Source organism: Ovis canadensis, chromosome 2 (genome assembly GCF_042477335.2).
Source record: "Ovis canadensis isolate MfBH-ARS-UI-01 breed Bighorn chromosome 2, ARS-UI_OviCan_v2, whole genome shotgun sequence".
NCBI lineage: Eukaryota > Metazoa > Chordata > Mammalia > Artiodactyla > Bovidae > Ovis > Ovis canadensis.
In genome coordinates, this window is record NC_091246.1 from 190,730,144 (window position 1) to 190,744,403 (window position 14,260).

Consider the following 14,260-nt stretch of genomic DNA (forward strand, 5'->3'; position numbering starts at 1 on the left):
TTTGCCTGGCAATAAGAGTGCTACCCTGAGCCCTGGGATGTGCGTGTGTTTGGCTCTTATGGAAACAGCCGGACTGTTTGCCAGTGTCTAAACAAGTGAACTGCTCTCCACCTGGAAAGTGTGAGGGTTTAATCTGTCCTTCTTTTGCTTGTGTTCAGTGTTCTCTTTCTCATTTCATCCACTCTGGTAGAGGAATCATTTTAGGGTTTTCCTTGATGACAATTTCAGTATAGCACTTACTTACATTTGTTGGATGTTTGGATATTCTTTTTTATCAAATGCCTCTTTAAGTTTTTCATTTGTTTTTCTGTTGGGTTGTGTATTTTTCATCTCACTAAGGAAGTTCTTTTTATATCTGGGTGTCACTTCTTTGTCAGATATATATGTTGTAACTAGCTTCACTTTGGTTTGCCTTTTGACTCCTTTATTAGTATCTTTTGGATAAAAAAGATTGTAATTTAATGGAATGTAGTTTATGCATTTTTTCCTTTGTGACTAGTGTAGGTTTTGTGTCTTAAAGTGTAAGGATCTCTGCCTGTATCAAGGTTATTAAGAAACTACATATGAAGTTTATGAAGTATTTTAAATGACAAAATATTAAAAAATATACTGAGAAGTATAATTGAAACTGTTAACCATTTTACTCATTTTGATGTAACATTTTTGGCTTTGCTGCTTCAGATCCCTTTTAGAACTAGATAAATTAATAAAAGTATATTTGATACAGCTAAGGTCTAAGCCAAAGCTTGTCCGTTTGTTCCTCATTCTTTTAGGGTATCAGTCTCATATTTTCTAACCTTTTGTAAATATAACCACATCATGACACATGGTAGAACGTTTTAGAAATCTGCATGTGTATGTATATTACATATATCATATACATTAAAGTGAATGTTTTTTTTTGGTAACTTGCTCATTTTACCTAAGCATCTGTAGCCATGTAGTTCTAGTTCATTCACTTTAACCTATGTTATCACATTCTGCAACATGAATCACCAGTAGTGCATTAGTTCATTTATCTGTTGTTCATTGATGTATCTATGTACTTTTTAAATAATGTTATTGTTTACTTGATTACATTTCTCATGTTTTGAACATTTAGGGTTTTATGCCAGTTTTTACTTTTATAAATGAGATTGAAGAAAATCTTGGGGTGTAAATTTTGGTTTTGAAAGTCTTTTCCCCTGGAGACACATTATAGCTTAGTTATTACAAATGCTGGTATCTCAATGGTTAGGTTCAAAGTCTAGTTTCTTTTCTTACTAACTTTGTGATGTTGGGCTTAATTTCTTGATGCTCAGTTTTCTTATCTGTAAAATGGAGCTGCTGATGGTATCTACTCATTGAGACAATTGATGTGAAATTCTTAGAAAAGTGGCTATGGATATTAACTAGTGTAATTTGATTTCTGTGAGTATGGTTACTAGGACCAGGAATGTGGCCATTTTTAAGGCTGTTATGTATATTGCCATATCTTCTGTGAACCTTTTAATTATAATTATACATTCATTTATCCTGAAGTATGGCAGAGAAAGGTTCATTTAATATCTCTGAGAAATGAGATCTTGTAACTAGAGAGGAAACTCTTAGGAAGAATTTTATATTGGCTGAGAAAATGGACAGCTTGATTTTAACTCTGCCTTTCTCTGTAGGTAGCTCTAGAGAGTGTCAGAGTTTCAGGGAGCAATATTGCTGTGGTTGTATTTATAGCTGAATAACAGGTGACAGGAGTATCTGAGTTAATAATTACCTCTGTTAACATCCGTTTCTTTTTCAGGGCAAGGAGCAGGAGCATACGTTTGTCTTTAGGCTGGACCATCCCAAAGCGTGCAAACATTTATGGAAATGTGCTGTGGAGCATCATGCCTTCTTCCGCCTGCGAGGCCCTGTCCAAAAGAGTTCTCATCGATCAGGATTTATTCGATTAGGATCACGGTTTAGATACAGGTGACTGTTTGTGGCTGCTTGCTGTATCTTTCATAATTTCATAGAGGCCAGAAAATGTAGCCCAGTTCCTCATTTGCAGATGTGAGAACTAGAGCATAGAAAGATGAATCAGTTTGCCAGTGTTTTTCATTTGCCAAAGTAAAAGAAAAAATGGTATATATTGTTATTGGTTGTAATTTCCTGAAAAGATAAGAGAACATTGTAATGGTGTAGTGGATTCCATATCCTTCTTGATGTTTTCTTTTTTTTTAAAGGAGTAATATAACAGAATTTTTCCTGTTAAAAACAGTTTAGTTATATAAATTATTGACCATATTCCCTGCGTTGTATGCTATATCCTTGTAGCTTGTTTATTTTATGCAAAGTAGTTTGTACCTCTTAATCCTCTACCTGTCTTTTGCCCACCTCCCTTCCCTCTCCCCACTGGAAACCACCAGTTTGTTCTCTGTGTCTGCGAGTCTGTTCTGTTCACTAGTTTACCTTTTAGAGTCCATGTATAAGTGCTGTCATAGAGTATCATTCTCTCTCTGACTTATTTCACGTAGCATAATACCCTTCAGGTCCACCCATGTTGCTACAAATGGCACTATTCCATTCTTCTTTATGGCTGAGTCATAGTCTATTGTGTACATCTACCACATCTTCCTTATGCTTCCATCTGTTGATGGACATTAATGTCTGCTTTATGTATTAACTAACCCCTAGTTTAAATCCACGTAGTAGGAGTTTTAAGTAGTCTTTATCCAGCAGCTAGATACCATGTAGAAAATGGGTATGGTGTACTAGTGGGATATTAATCTGGATAATATTTCTGGTCCCTATAAACCTGACATTCCATTGTTTTGCATACTCCGTGTTTGTTAGTCATAAGCTAGAAATGTTTTGGTTTACTCAGAGTAGCTTATTGATGGTGAGCTTTCAGCATGTTTCAGTGTGACTTAAAGAAGGAATGGATAATATCAGTAATGTGGCAAGTTGACTGTGTGTGGAATTCATGTAAGAGAGCTTCTATTTTACTTACATTAAAAGGGGGGGCATTTTGGCAGAATTTAAATGGCAATGAAGATAAGCATTAAATATTAAAATAGCTTTAATATTTCTGAAAAAGTCTTCTGAAAAGCATATCACAATTAGAAAAAGTAATGGAAAATCTTGAATTAATTGTACATCTTGCATTGAGGAGTGTGGGTAGGAAAGAGAGGATATTTATAAAAATATCTATAAAAGCACAGATATTTCAAACTTACTTAATATATTCTTAGGTGATGTGCATAATTAGGAAAAAACAACATGTGTTGCATCTTTCATACAAGCCTGAAGAGTGAAAAGAATGGTGTGATAAAGAGAGTCATCAAGACTATTTTGATAAAGTTCAGGAGGGTTCTTTTAAGGAAAACCTCAGGATAGACTTTCTGTCATTTTTGTGTATCTGGTTACTGTCAGCCTGAAATTCTGTTGTTCCTGTTAAATGTCTCTTTTATTTTAGTGGGAAAACTGAGTATCAGACCACTAAGACCAATAAAGCAAGAAGATCAACATCCTTTGAAAGAAGGCCCAGCAAGCGGTATTCTCGACGAACTCTGCAAGTGAAAGGTGAAATGCAGCCCTGTTTTCAAGGACTGTTCTTCCTGACAGTTTATCTTTTGCTGTGTTGTTGACTGGAGGGAAAGATGTCTCAGTCTTCTTACCTCTGTTACATCAAGAGTACTAAAGTACTCTTATCTAAGTAATTGAATTTGCTTCTGGCATAATCAGTTTTGAAAAATACAAGGGGAAAAATTGCCTATACTGTTGCTGAGGTTAAGCTTGAAACTAATCACAGTTCAGGCACTGTGCTAAGTTTGTGTTCAGTTTTTGTTCTTACTCTTTTAGTTCTTCTGTAGAACAACATCTTCCCTCCCTTTTTGACTTTCAGATCTCCCTTAAGTATTTTTTAAAACATTGGTATATGATGGATAAATTTTAAGTAAAGATTATTTTGTATTGTGTTATAGTACTAAATATTCTGGTAAATGTAATTTTTATATTTAATCATCAGTGTATATTGTACATAGACATTTCCAAATTCATAAATGTTCCTTGTTGTTTGTTACTTTAGTTATATAGTACAAAGAGTGGTTTACTTTGACCAGTAAGCAAAACTTGTGACTGTGTTCCAATCAGAGTTGAATTTTTAAAGATTATTTATTTGGCAGTGCTGGGTCTCAGTTGTGGCACTCGGGTCCTCAGTCCCTGTTGCGGCATGTGTGTGTTTCAGTTGTGGCATGTGAATTCTCAGTTGCAGCATGTGGGATCTAGTTCTCTAACTAGGGCTCAAACCCGGGCCCCTGCATTGGGAACAGAGTCCCAGCCACTGGACCACCAGGGAAGTCCCCAGATTGCAATTTACATATGTCCAGTGTCAGAGTTATAAATAATTGCCGTCACCTGATGTTGGCAGTATCAATTTTTTAAAAAATCTGACTTATAGTCATATGTTTTGATGTACCGATAAATTACATAATATGTAGCTATAAATGAAACCATTTCAGTTTGTTTAATATCCTTAATTACCTCATAGACTCCACTGATGATTTTTTACTATCAGCTTATTCTGGAGGCTTGCAGATGATTCTTTTCTTTTTTTAATGTATACTTATTTTATTGCCTTATTTAAAAATTGGAAATAATTGTCATTACTCACTTTAATGGCATGAACCCTAGAACACTTTTGTGAAATGAAGGTTTTTGAATATAGTGGAAATTAGCTTACAAAGCAGTTAGTCAGGGTTTACTTTTGTAGGCACTTCCCTTGGTGGTCCAGCAGTTAAGACTCCGTGCTTCCAGTGCACGGGGCACGGGCTCAGTCACTGGTTGAAGAAGTAAGGTCCTCCATGCTGTGCTGTGGGACAAAAAACTAAAAAAAATAATGGTAAAGCAGTTTATCATGTTGGAGGGAGACTAATGGGATGTTTTCTCTCTTCTGTCAGCAAGTACAGGAAAACCTGAAGAACTCAGGTGAGTAATGTTTTGCTCTTTAGGGGTTGATACTAGAATGTTTTAACATTTCTGTAGTTGCTGTCATTAATCCAACAAATATTTGGTGAAGGCCTGTCAGAGTGTTCCCTTGTCCCTGAGCATGGTGGACATGACAGGGAACAAATGAATACATGGTGCCAGGTAAAGTTGGCACAACAAAAATAAATCAATTTAAAGAGGAAGAGTGGGTTTGGGTAGCTGTGCTATTCATAATGAGAATGACATACATTTGTTACTAGTGTGTGACTGAGGATATGCAGATGAATAAACTGTCACCCTTGCTCTCAGGGAACTCAAAGAACAAAGGCTGATTTGTAGATAAGCAGTTCATTTTATTCCTGGGGTAAATCCCACTTGGTCATGGTGTATAATCTTTCTTTATGTTATATGTTGCTGGATTTGGTTCACTAGTTTTGTTGTGGATTTATGTGTCTGTATCATCAAAGACACTGGTCTGTAGTTTTCTTGTACTGTGTTTATCTGGGTGGTTCTGGCTTCATAGAATGAGTTGGGGAATATTTCCTTCTAATTTTAGGGCAGAATTTGTAAAGAATTCTTTAAATATATGATAGAATTCACCATTAAAACCATCTGGCCTGGGCTTTACTTATGTCATATTTTTAAATTTCCAGTTCAGTTTCTTGCTGTAGATGTATTCATATTTAATTTTTATCTTGAATCAGTTTAGGAGTTTGTGTTTTTCTGAAATTTTTCCATTTTACTACATTATCTAATTTATGGCATACAGTTGTTCATAATTTTCTCTTCTCCATTTTATTTTTGTAAGCTTTGTGGTGATGTCCCCTCATTCAGGGCTTCCCAGGTGGCACAGTGGTAAAGAACCTGCCTGCTAATACAGGAGACGCAAGAGACACGGGTTTAATTCCTGGGTGGGGAAGATCTCCTGGAGGAGGAAATGGCAACCTACTGCAGGATTCTTGCCTGAAAAATCCCATGGACAGAAGAGCCTGGCGAGCTACAGTCCATGGGGTCAAGAATAGCTGGACACGACTGAATGGCTGAGCATACACACCCCTCATTAATTCTGATTTCGGTTCTTTGAGTTTCTTTTTCCCTTGGTCACTCTAGATACAGGTTTGTCAGTTTTGTTGGCCTGTTTGAAGAACCAGCTTTTGGTTTCATTTGGTTTCAGCCAGCTTTTGGTTTTGCTCTATATCCTATTTCATTAACTTTCTCTCTGGTATATTATTTCATTCCTTCTGCTTGCTTTTTATTTAGTTTTCTTTCCCTGGTGTCCTTAGGTGGAATATCAGTTTATTGGGATTTGAGATCTTTATTGTTTTAATATAACATTTATAGCTGTGAATTTCTCTCCAAGCACTACTGTAATCGTATTTCATAAGTTTTGGTTTGTTGTATTTTCATTTTTATTCCTTCAGATTATTTTCTGATTTCTCTTGTGATAGCTTCTTTGGCCTATTGACTGCTCGGAAGTATCTTGCTTAACATACACATTTGTATGTTAAATTTTCCTCTCTCTCTCTGTTTTATCCCATTGTGGTTATGGAATGTACTTCACGTGATTTTGGTCCCTTTACAGTTGTCAAGGCCTGTTTTATGGCCCGGCGTGCAGTCTGTGTTGGACAGCGGTGCATGTCTGTGTACTTGAGGGTACGATGTATTCTGCTGTTGAGGGTCACGTCCTGTCGGCGGCTGTTAGGTCTGCTTGCTTGTCACCGTTGCTCACTTCCGTTTCATCACTGATCTTGGGCCAGTCCTACCCTTTACTAAATGTGGACTGTTAAAGTCTCCAGTTAGTTGTCTGCTTCTTTCTTTGTGCTTCATGTATTTGGAACTTCCTGTGAGGTGCATGTATTGTTTATGATTATTTTATTCTTCCTCTCTTTTTCTAGTAACTGTTTTGTATTAAAGTCCACTTAGTCAGATATGAGTGTGGTCAATCCGGTTCCCTTCTGGTTGCTTTTCCATGGCTTAGCTGTTTTTATCAAATTTGGAAAGTTTTTACTCATTATTTCTCACATTTTTTCCCCTGCTCTTTTCTCCTCTCCTTCCAGGACTCCCATTACATGCCTATTGCTCTCCTTATGGGACCTGCAGACCTCCGAGTCTGTTCATGTTCCCTCATTATTTTTCTTTCTGTCCCTCAGACCACATCATCTCACTTGACCTACCTTCAAGCCACTGGTTCTTTTGTCTGCTAAAATCTGCTGTGTGTTCCTCTGGTGAACTTTTTGTTCTAGTTATGGAACATTTCAACTCTAGAATTTCTTTTTTTTAAAGATAATTTCTCTGTTTAAAATATTCTTTTTTTGTGAATGCATTGTTGTCATACATTTATTCTTTTATTTCTTCATATGTGGTTTCTTTACTTCTCAAGTATATTTAAAATAGCTGATTTACATTCTGGATGCAGGGAGCAAATTGTCTTCTTGGCCTCACCCACCTAGAGTAAGGCTCCCACAACACTGAACACCAGAGAACCAGGAGGAGAGAAAACTGGGTTTCAGATGCCAGACTCAGCTTTCAGACTGAGTAGACTGTCTTGAATAAATGTCTCCATTTGATGTATTCCTTTTAATGATTTAAAAAAAAAATAAGTTTCCCCAGCCAAATGTTTGTTTTGCTGGAAAGAGGATCTGCCCCGTCTTCAGACCATGATTCTTAAAGTCCTTCTTCTGATGACTCAGTTAGTAGTGTTAGTATAGTTTAATGTAATGCTTCTCAACCATTGGTGTGAAGCAGAGCCTCCTGGAATGCCTGGTAAACTATCAGATTCAAGATATACAAATCTAGTATTGTTCTCATTTAAAAAAAAAATAAAACTTGTATAATCTCTTATGCGGCAGATGTATAACTAGAGCTGCTTCAGAAGGAGTTGTTTTGGGTGCTGAGTAGGGTTGGTCTCACCTTGCGATGTCGTGTTCAGTTTTGTTTTCATTTAGAAAGCCAGGAAAGCCAGTAAACCAGGCTATGATTAGTGACTCATCACAGAAGCACTCTGCTTTTTGAGTAAGGATTCCTCTAAAGTTCCTTTAGCTGTCAGTAAGCTGTTAACAATAAATAAATCAGTAGAGTAGGGAGAAAGGTGAGGGATTTTGTCCACTGTAAGTTTTTGAGAGTGAAAGTGTTAGTTGCTCGGTCATGTCTGGCTCTTTGCAATCCCATGGACTGTATCTCACCAGGCTCCTCTGTCCATGGGATTTTCCAGACAAGAGTACTGGAGTGGGTTGCCATTTCCTTCAGCAGGGGATCTTCCCAACCTGGGGATTGAACTCAAGTCTCCCTCATTGCAGGCAGATTCTTTACCACCTGAGCCACCAGAGAAGCCCTGTGAATTTTTAGTTAGGTAAAAACATTTTCTGCGTTTTCTGAGCTATGCACTTTAGTTTTTCTTGGGTTTATTTTTAAGCTATGCTTTTAAGAATGGTGGAGAAATGTTAAGAGGTGTTCCCATGTAAAGTATTTTATTTGTCTTTTGTTTGTTTGTTTAATTAATCATGTCTTACTTCCCTGACAAACAGGCTGTGACAGAATATTAGAACTTAAAGTGAAGAGGTTCTTGCAGAAATGTAAAAAAAAGCAGTCAAGCAGTGATATGTAGTTGAAAATTAACTTATTTTACTTGCAGGAGTTTGTCCTCCTTTTAATTTTTCTGAAATACAGATTTCTGACCAAAAAGTGAATATGACTGTATAGTCTCTTTTCTATAATTGAGATTAGTTTGCTGCTGCTGCTGCTAAGTTGCTTCAGTTGTGTCCAACTCTGTGCGACCCCATAGACGGTAGCCCACCAGGCTCCCCCGTCCCTGGGAATCTCCAGGCAAGAACACTGGAGTGGGGTGCCATTGCCTTCTCTGGTAGTTAAATTTTACTGTGTCTTCCTGAGCAATGCTTGGCTCTGGAAAACAGAGCAAAACTGGGGTATTTAAGCAGATACTTTATTACTTTTTAATTAGAATAAATTTTTAGGAATGAAATGTAGCAGAGGGCCACTCTCCTGAAAGTTTTGGAGCCCTGCTTCTGACAGTGCTTGAGAGCGCCTGAGCTGGGACTGGCAGGAATGCCCTTTCATTCCTGCCCTTGGATTTCTGTTTGCATGAGCAGCTGTGCTCCAGTGAACCATGGAAAACAGTACTGTTTGAAAAAGCACAACTATTTGACCTGAAAAACTGTGCTTGTTTGAATAACAGGTTTTTAAATTGGCTGAGGTTAGTTTCTAACTACTCCCTCATGAGTCTTGACAATGTAAGCTATCTTAGGAAGAGGGGACATTTTAAAGGACAGTTCACATTTCATTTATTAGTACTTCTTGCACAGACTTAGTGAACAGACTTGAAGACAGAAAAGAGGAAAGAAAATGGTGGAAGAAGTGATGCATAGAGAAGGCATTAGAGCAAAACATTTCTTTAAGAAGGAAGCTGCATTGGGTCAGTAATGAAAAATAATCTGCTACTTTCATACTAGTGGAGGTGAAAGGATAGGTGCAGTGATAAGAAAATAGTGCTTCCTGTCTTCCATGTTCTAAACAGGGAGCTAGCGTTCTATGCCACTTATTATAAGTGCTTTTTTTTCTCTCATGATATTCCTTCATCTTTTACCTATCACCTACTTGAGTTATTCCCAGTTCAAGGAAAAGCTTCAGAGTGTAACCAAAGGGCCACGGAGTAATGTGTCATTTCTGAACCATACAGATAGAGTGGGTTTTCATTAACGTGGAGATTAAGAGTTCCTTAATATAATACAGTGTGTTTTGGGAATTACAGCAAGATTAGTAAAAGAAATTCTGCCTGACAGGTGTTTCCTTCCCCACTGGCCTTGGCAACAGATTCTACACTAAACATATATTTTTTATTTTTATTTATTTATTTATTTATTTTACTTTATTTTACTTTACAGTACTGTATTGGTTTTGCCGTACATTGACATGAATCCACCACGGGTGTACATCCGTTCCCAAACATGAACCCCTCTCCCACCTCCCTCCCCATAACATCTCTCTGGGTCATCACCGTGCACCAGCCCCAAAACATATATTTTTTAAAGATTGTGTTTGTTTGTTCAGTTGTATTTGTCACTGTTCTTTGTGCTTTGCTAAGAGCCCCATGCAAGTAAGGAAACTGCAGTTCAGAGAGCAAAGCTAGTGGTGCTGTTTGGATTTGAACCCAGGCAGTAGAGGTGTTTGTTCTGGTGACTTGACTTGTAATAGAGCTGTGGTTAGTAAAATACAAGATATAAAATGGTTACTCCTCCTCCCCCAGCCTTTTCGCAAGGCCTTTTCATCTTGATTTCTTTCTTAATTGGTTGTCTTTCATCATCATCTACTTCTGTTTTGTTCTCCCTCTCTGAGAAGGCTCCTGGATCCTGAATTCAGAGTTTATTTTGTGTTTGTGAAGCTTTGCCCACTTCCTGTTGCTGGCATGACATCCTGGCTGGGTATGGTATTCTTTGAAGGTTGCCATGGAGAACTCTGTGCTGGCCTGATACTGGCAGTGATGTGCTTTTACATCTCCTTACACTCTTCTCTGAAGTGTTTCCTTGTCCTTGAAGGTCAGCAGTAGAACATTAAGGAAATGAATGTATTGAATTCTGCATTTCATCTCCTTGGAATGAAATGTTCTCGTTAAATCTATAGATTATTTTTCTCACTTTCAGAGAAGTTTGTTTTTTTTTTTTTTAATGACACTGAATATATTTTCAGTTACCTTAGCTGAATTCCTTTTCTCAGGATACTAGTTATGCTCATGTTAGAAGGTCTGAAGTCAGTAAACTCTTTTATTTACTTTACTCTGTTGTGTCAGCATCTCATCTTTGGGTTCTTGTTGAATATTTGTTCTTTCTTGCCAGCTTTGAGGTTTGTTTCTGTTTATTATGTTGTATTATATGCTGAGGTTTTTTAAGTGCTTTTTGGGGGGTAGTGGGAAGGGAATGAGCACAGCCTAAACTAAAGATTTAAAGGCATACTTACAAATCATTTGGAGGAGAAGAGTGTATAGAGAAGCTTCTAAGTTTATAGTAAGGCCTATTGAGTTATAAAATCCTGAGTGACCTTGGAAAATCTTGAGAGGGTAGGAATATACAGAAGAAGTGACAGGTAAGTTTATGTGGGTGTTTGTACTTAATGCCTTAGGGAATCATTTATGCAGCTGTCTTTATTTTGTTGTCTTTGACAGATGTTGTCCAATGAATAAATGAGATTAATAGTGACGTATATATCTAAAGCACAAGTAGAATACAGGTATATGGGAATATCAAATGAGCAGAAAAGTGTTTGCCAGTAAAAACAGATGTGTTCTGGACATCATTCTTAGTTTGGGGTGCTCATGGTCATTTTTTTCTTTATTTTTTTCCCCATTACAGTGTTCACAACAATGTTTCAGCTCAGAGTAATGGTTCCCAACAGGTAAGAGAATATTAAGCTTCTAAAACACTAGAACACTGCAGTTAATTATCAGTATGATAAACAGTAGTATTATTAACTCAGTTTTCATACTGGTGTAACCTTGGGAAAGTTTTGTGCATTTTCTTTTTATCTGTAAAATGGCTCAACAATATGGGACCTGTTACTTTATTCTCTTCAGATGTTATAATAGAAAAGGTTTTAATGTTATAATAAAACATTTTCTGACCCTGTAAATCCTGTAAAATGAAAAAAATAGCAATATTCAGTTAGATAACTATCTGTCCCAAAGGTGGTATATAACTTTCAAACATTTATTGCTATGTTTATTACTGTCGTATCTGTTCACTGTGTAGCTAGTATTCCATGTTCATATTCTACTTTCTGGTGAAGAGATCTTTTATAATTTGTGTCCAAAGGCTTGGGGTGTGAGGTCCACTGTGCCTGTGCTTCCTTCTGTCCCCTCTGGTCCTGTGGTAGTGGAGGTCGAGAATCTTCCAAGGAGTCCTGGAGCAGACCAGCACGACAAGAAATGGTTCGTTTATTCATTAAACCAAAATAAAGTGTTGCTTGCCTAAGGGTGTTCTGAATCCCCAGCCATAATCTTAGACTACTTGAAATATGATTGAAAGCAAATTATTAATATTTGTAAGCTGACAAAAAAAGCATGTTGTTGAGCTGTCATATTGGGATGAGTAAGGGATGCAGATGAAGCAGGGTGACAGTGTCAGTGAAGCCTGTGAGACAGCTCTCCTGACTGGTTAGTGTGAGCTGGGAGTGGCGGTGGTTTTCCGTTGAAAAAGACTTTAGTGCTACTCAATAGGACCTTTTCCCAGATCCGTAAGGATCATGTCTTCATTCCATGTTACTCTACACAACATGATGCTATTGCTTTGGATGTGGTTTCTTTATTAAAGACTGGAGATAAAGCCAAAACAGAACCGTAATTATAGTCCAATAGAACAAAGCATGAAATATTCCATGGGGAATAGGTGGAGAAATAATCTGATGATGGGAAGATAGTTCATTTGTTTAGAGTCCCAGGGTCTTTTTTTTTTTTAGACTAACAGTGAGTGCACAAATATGGATACTTCGTTGCTTATGGGGTTAATCCATGGGTTACATCCCTTCCCAAATGAATGTATATGGCCTGGGGGGGCTCCTTGGGGATTATTTGATTGAGCGCTCATGTTAGGCATCATCTGTTCAAATTTTGTCTGTTTATGAAATGAACCTTGATAATTGATAGGATTTTTCTCTTTTTCTCTTGCTCTCAGTTTGTTTAGTACCTGAAATCTAATGAGTTTCTGTTGGTGATCTCAAGGTTTGGGTCAGCTTTCTGTGCAACCAGCTCTTCCTTCATGGTGGTGGGTCAACAGTGGTTGGTGATTATTTTTAGTCTTTGCTATGTAATTGTTTTTCACTGTTATTTTGGCTTAACTAACAGCAGGGTGCTTTGCTCTTGATGATTGGGCATATTTTTGCTTCAGTTCCAAATAACTTGATAAGTTTCTAAGATCAAGGGGATTTTGCCCTCGTTTTTTCCCATGACCCTTCCCCCCAACCCCTTTCTACTTGAGAATATAGCAGGGGTACTTTGTGTGTGTGTGTGTGCATGTGGGCACACACTTAAAGCATAAACAGCAAGGCTTCTACATGTCAAAGTTTAGTCTTTATTTTTTTAAGCTGTTAAAAACAGTTTCTTTAGTTTCTTACTGAAAACGCAGCTCCAGTAAGAGGCTATGTTTTGTCGCCTTGTTACCACCAAGTCTTTGGCAAAGAAACATAGTACTGAGATTTGAACTAGAAAAGAGCTCATTTAATACATGCTTACATTTTATGTTAATATAGAATGAGAGTCTGGTTTGTTTGTATCTGTATAATGTTTAAATCTTTAGCTTTTCAGTTTTAATTGGTACATATTTAAATCTATTTAATTTGATTTGTTAGGCATTACTCAGTTCCTTTGATGCAGCATTTAAAAAGAGAATGCTGAGTCTCTGAATATTGAGTTTCAAGAAAAATAAATTTGGAGCTGTATGTCCTTCTTTATATAACTGTATTGTGACTGCTTTTGTGGAAATGGAGCACAGTGGTGGCCCTCAGGCCCAGCATGCCTCGGTGTGTGTCAGCAAGACCTAGGACTAAGCATAGAGCTGGCCTGTCTTGGAGCTGATGGGTTCCCCAGCCTTAAGATGAATCTACATTTTAATTTCTATTTCTGCATGCTTTGATTCTAATACTTTCACATGAATATAAAACAGTCCTCCTTTAGAAAGTGATGTTAATAAAATTTGGAAATGCTCCCTGGGTTTGGACAGTTGGGTGAAATAATGGACTATTCTATTTCTGGCAGATAACTTTTAACCAGTTTAATCTAAATGTACTCCTTGTTCAGTTCTGTAGATTTTTATTGCTGATATCTTCTAAATGACACCATTATTTGAGTGAGTGATTTGGTATGTCAGTATAGAATTACCCAATATTTAAACTATCTTTTGAGAATTTATGTATTTAAAACCCATTATCTATTTATAAACAAAACTGAATACTATGTGGAAAATCTTGCATATGTAGGGGAGAATATAAACCTAATTTTCTAAATTTTTAGAGACCCTAGATTGAGGGCTGTGAGTTTTCTGGGTTAGATCTGATGAACAGCTTGTATTGCAGTTGAAGGAAAGATGATACTTTTATTGTTTAAAAAAAACCAAAAAGGCTTCCAAATTTGTTCTGAAAATCCTTTTAGCTAATTTATTTTCAGTTTCCTTAAGGAAGAAAGGTGAATATGCATGCCTTAGTTGAATAGAATGTCCTTAGACATTTTTATAATTGGGGTGATATTTTCCCTTTGTAGTTACCTTAAATGTGTGCTGCCCTTTCGGTCATGCATAGAACTCTGGCAAATGTGTTCTTT

The 14,260-nt window shown here is 37.0% G+C and overlaps 1 protein-coding gene across 8 annotated transcripts in view; it reads left to right on the plus strand.

Annotated features, from left to right (window-relative positions):
* EPB41L5 (erythrocyte membrane protein band 4.1 like 5) overlaps window positions 1-14,260 on the plus strand; it is a 171,883-nt gene that overhangs the window by 67,714 nt on the left and 89,909 nt on the right. For all 8 annotated transcript variants that reach the window (XM_069577819.1, XM_069577822.1, XM_069577823.1 and 5 more), the window contains exons 12-16: window positions 1,778-1,947; window positions 3,434-3,540; window positions 4,917-4,944; window positions 11,304-11,346; window positions 11,763-11,878. In XM_069577819.1, the coding sequence (XP_069433920.1) occupies window positions 1,778-1,947; window positions 3,434-3,540; window positions 4,917-4,944; window positions 11,304-11,346; window positions 11,763-11,878 (464 nt within the window). The remainder of the gene's footprint in view (window positions 1-1,777; window positions 1,948-3,433; window positions 3,541-4,916; window positions 4,945-11,303; window positions 11,347-11,762; window positions 11,879-14,260) is intronic.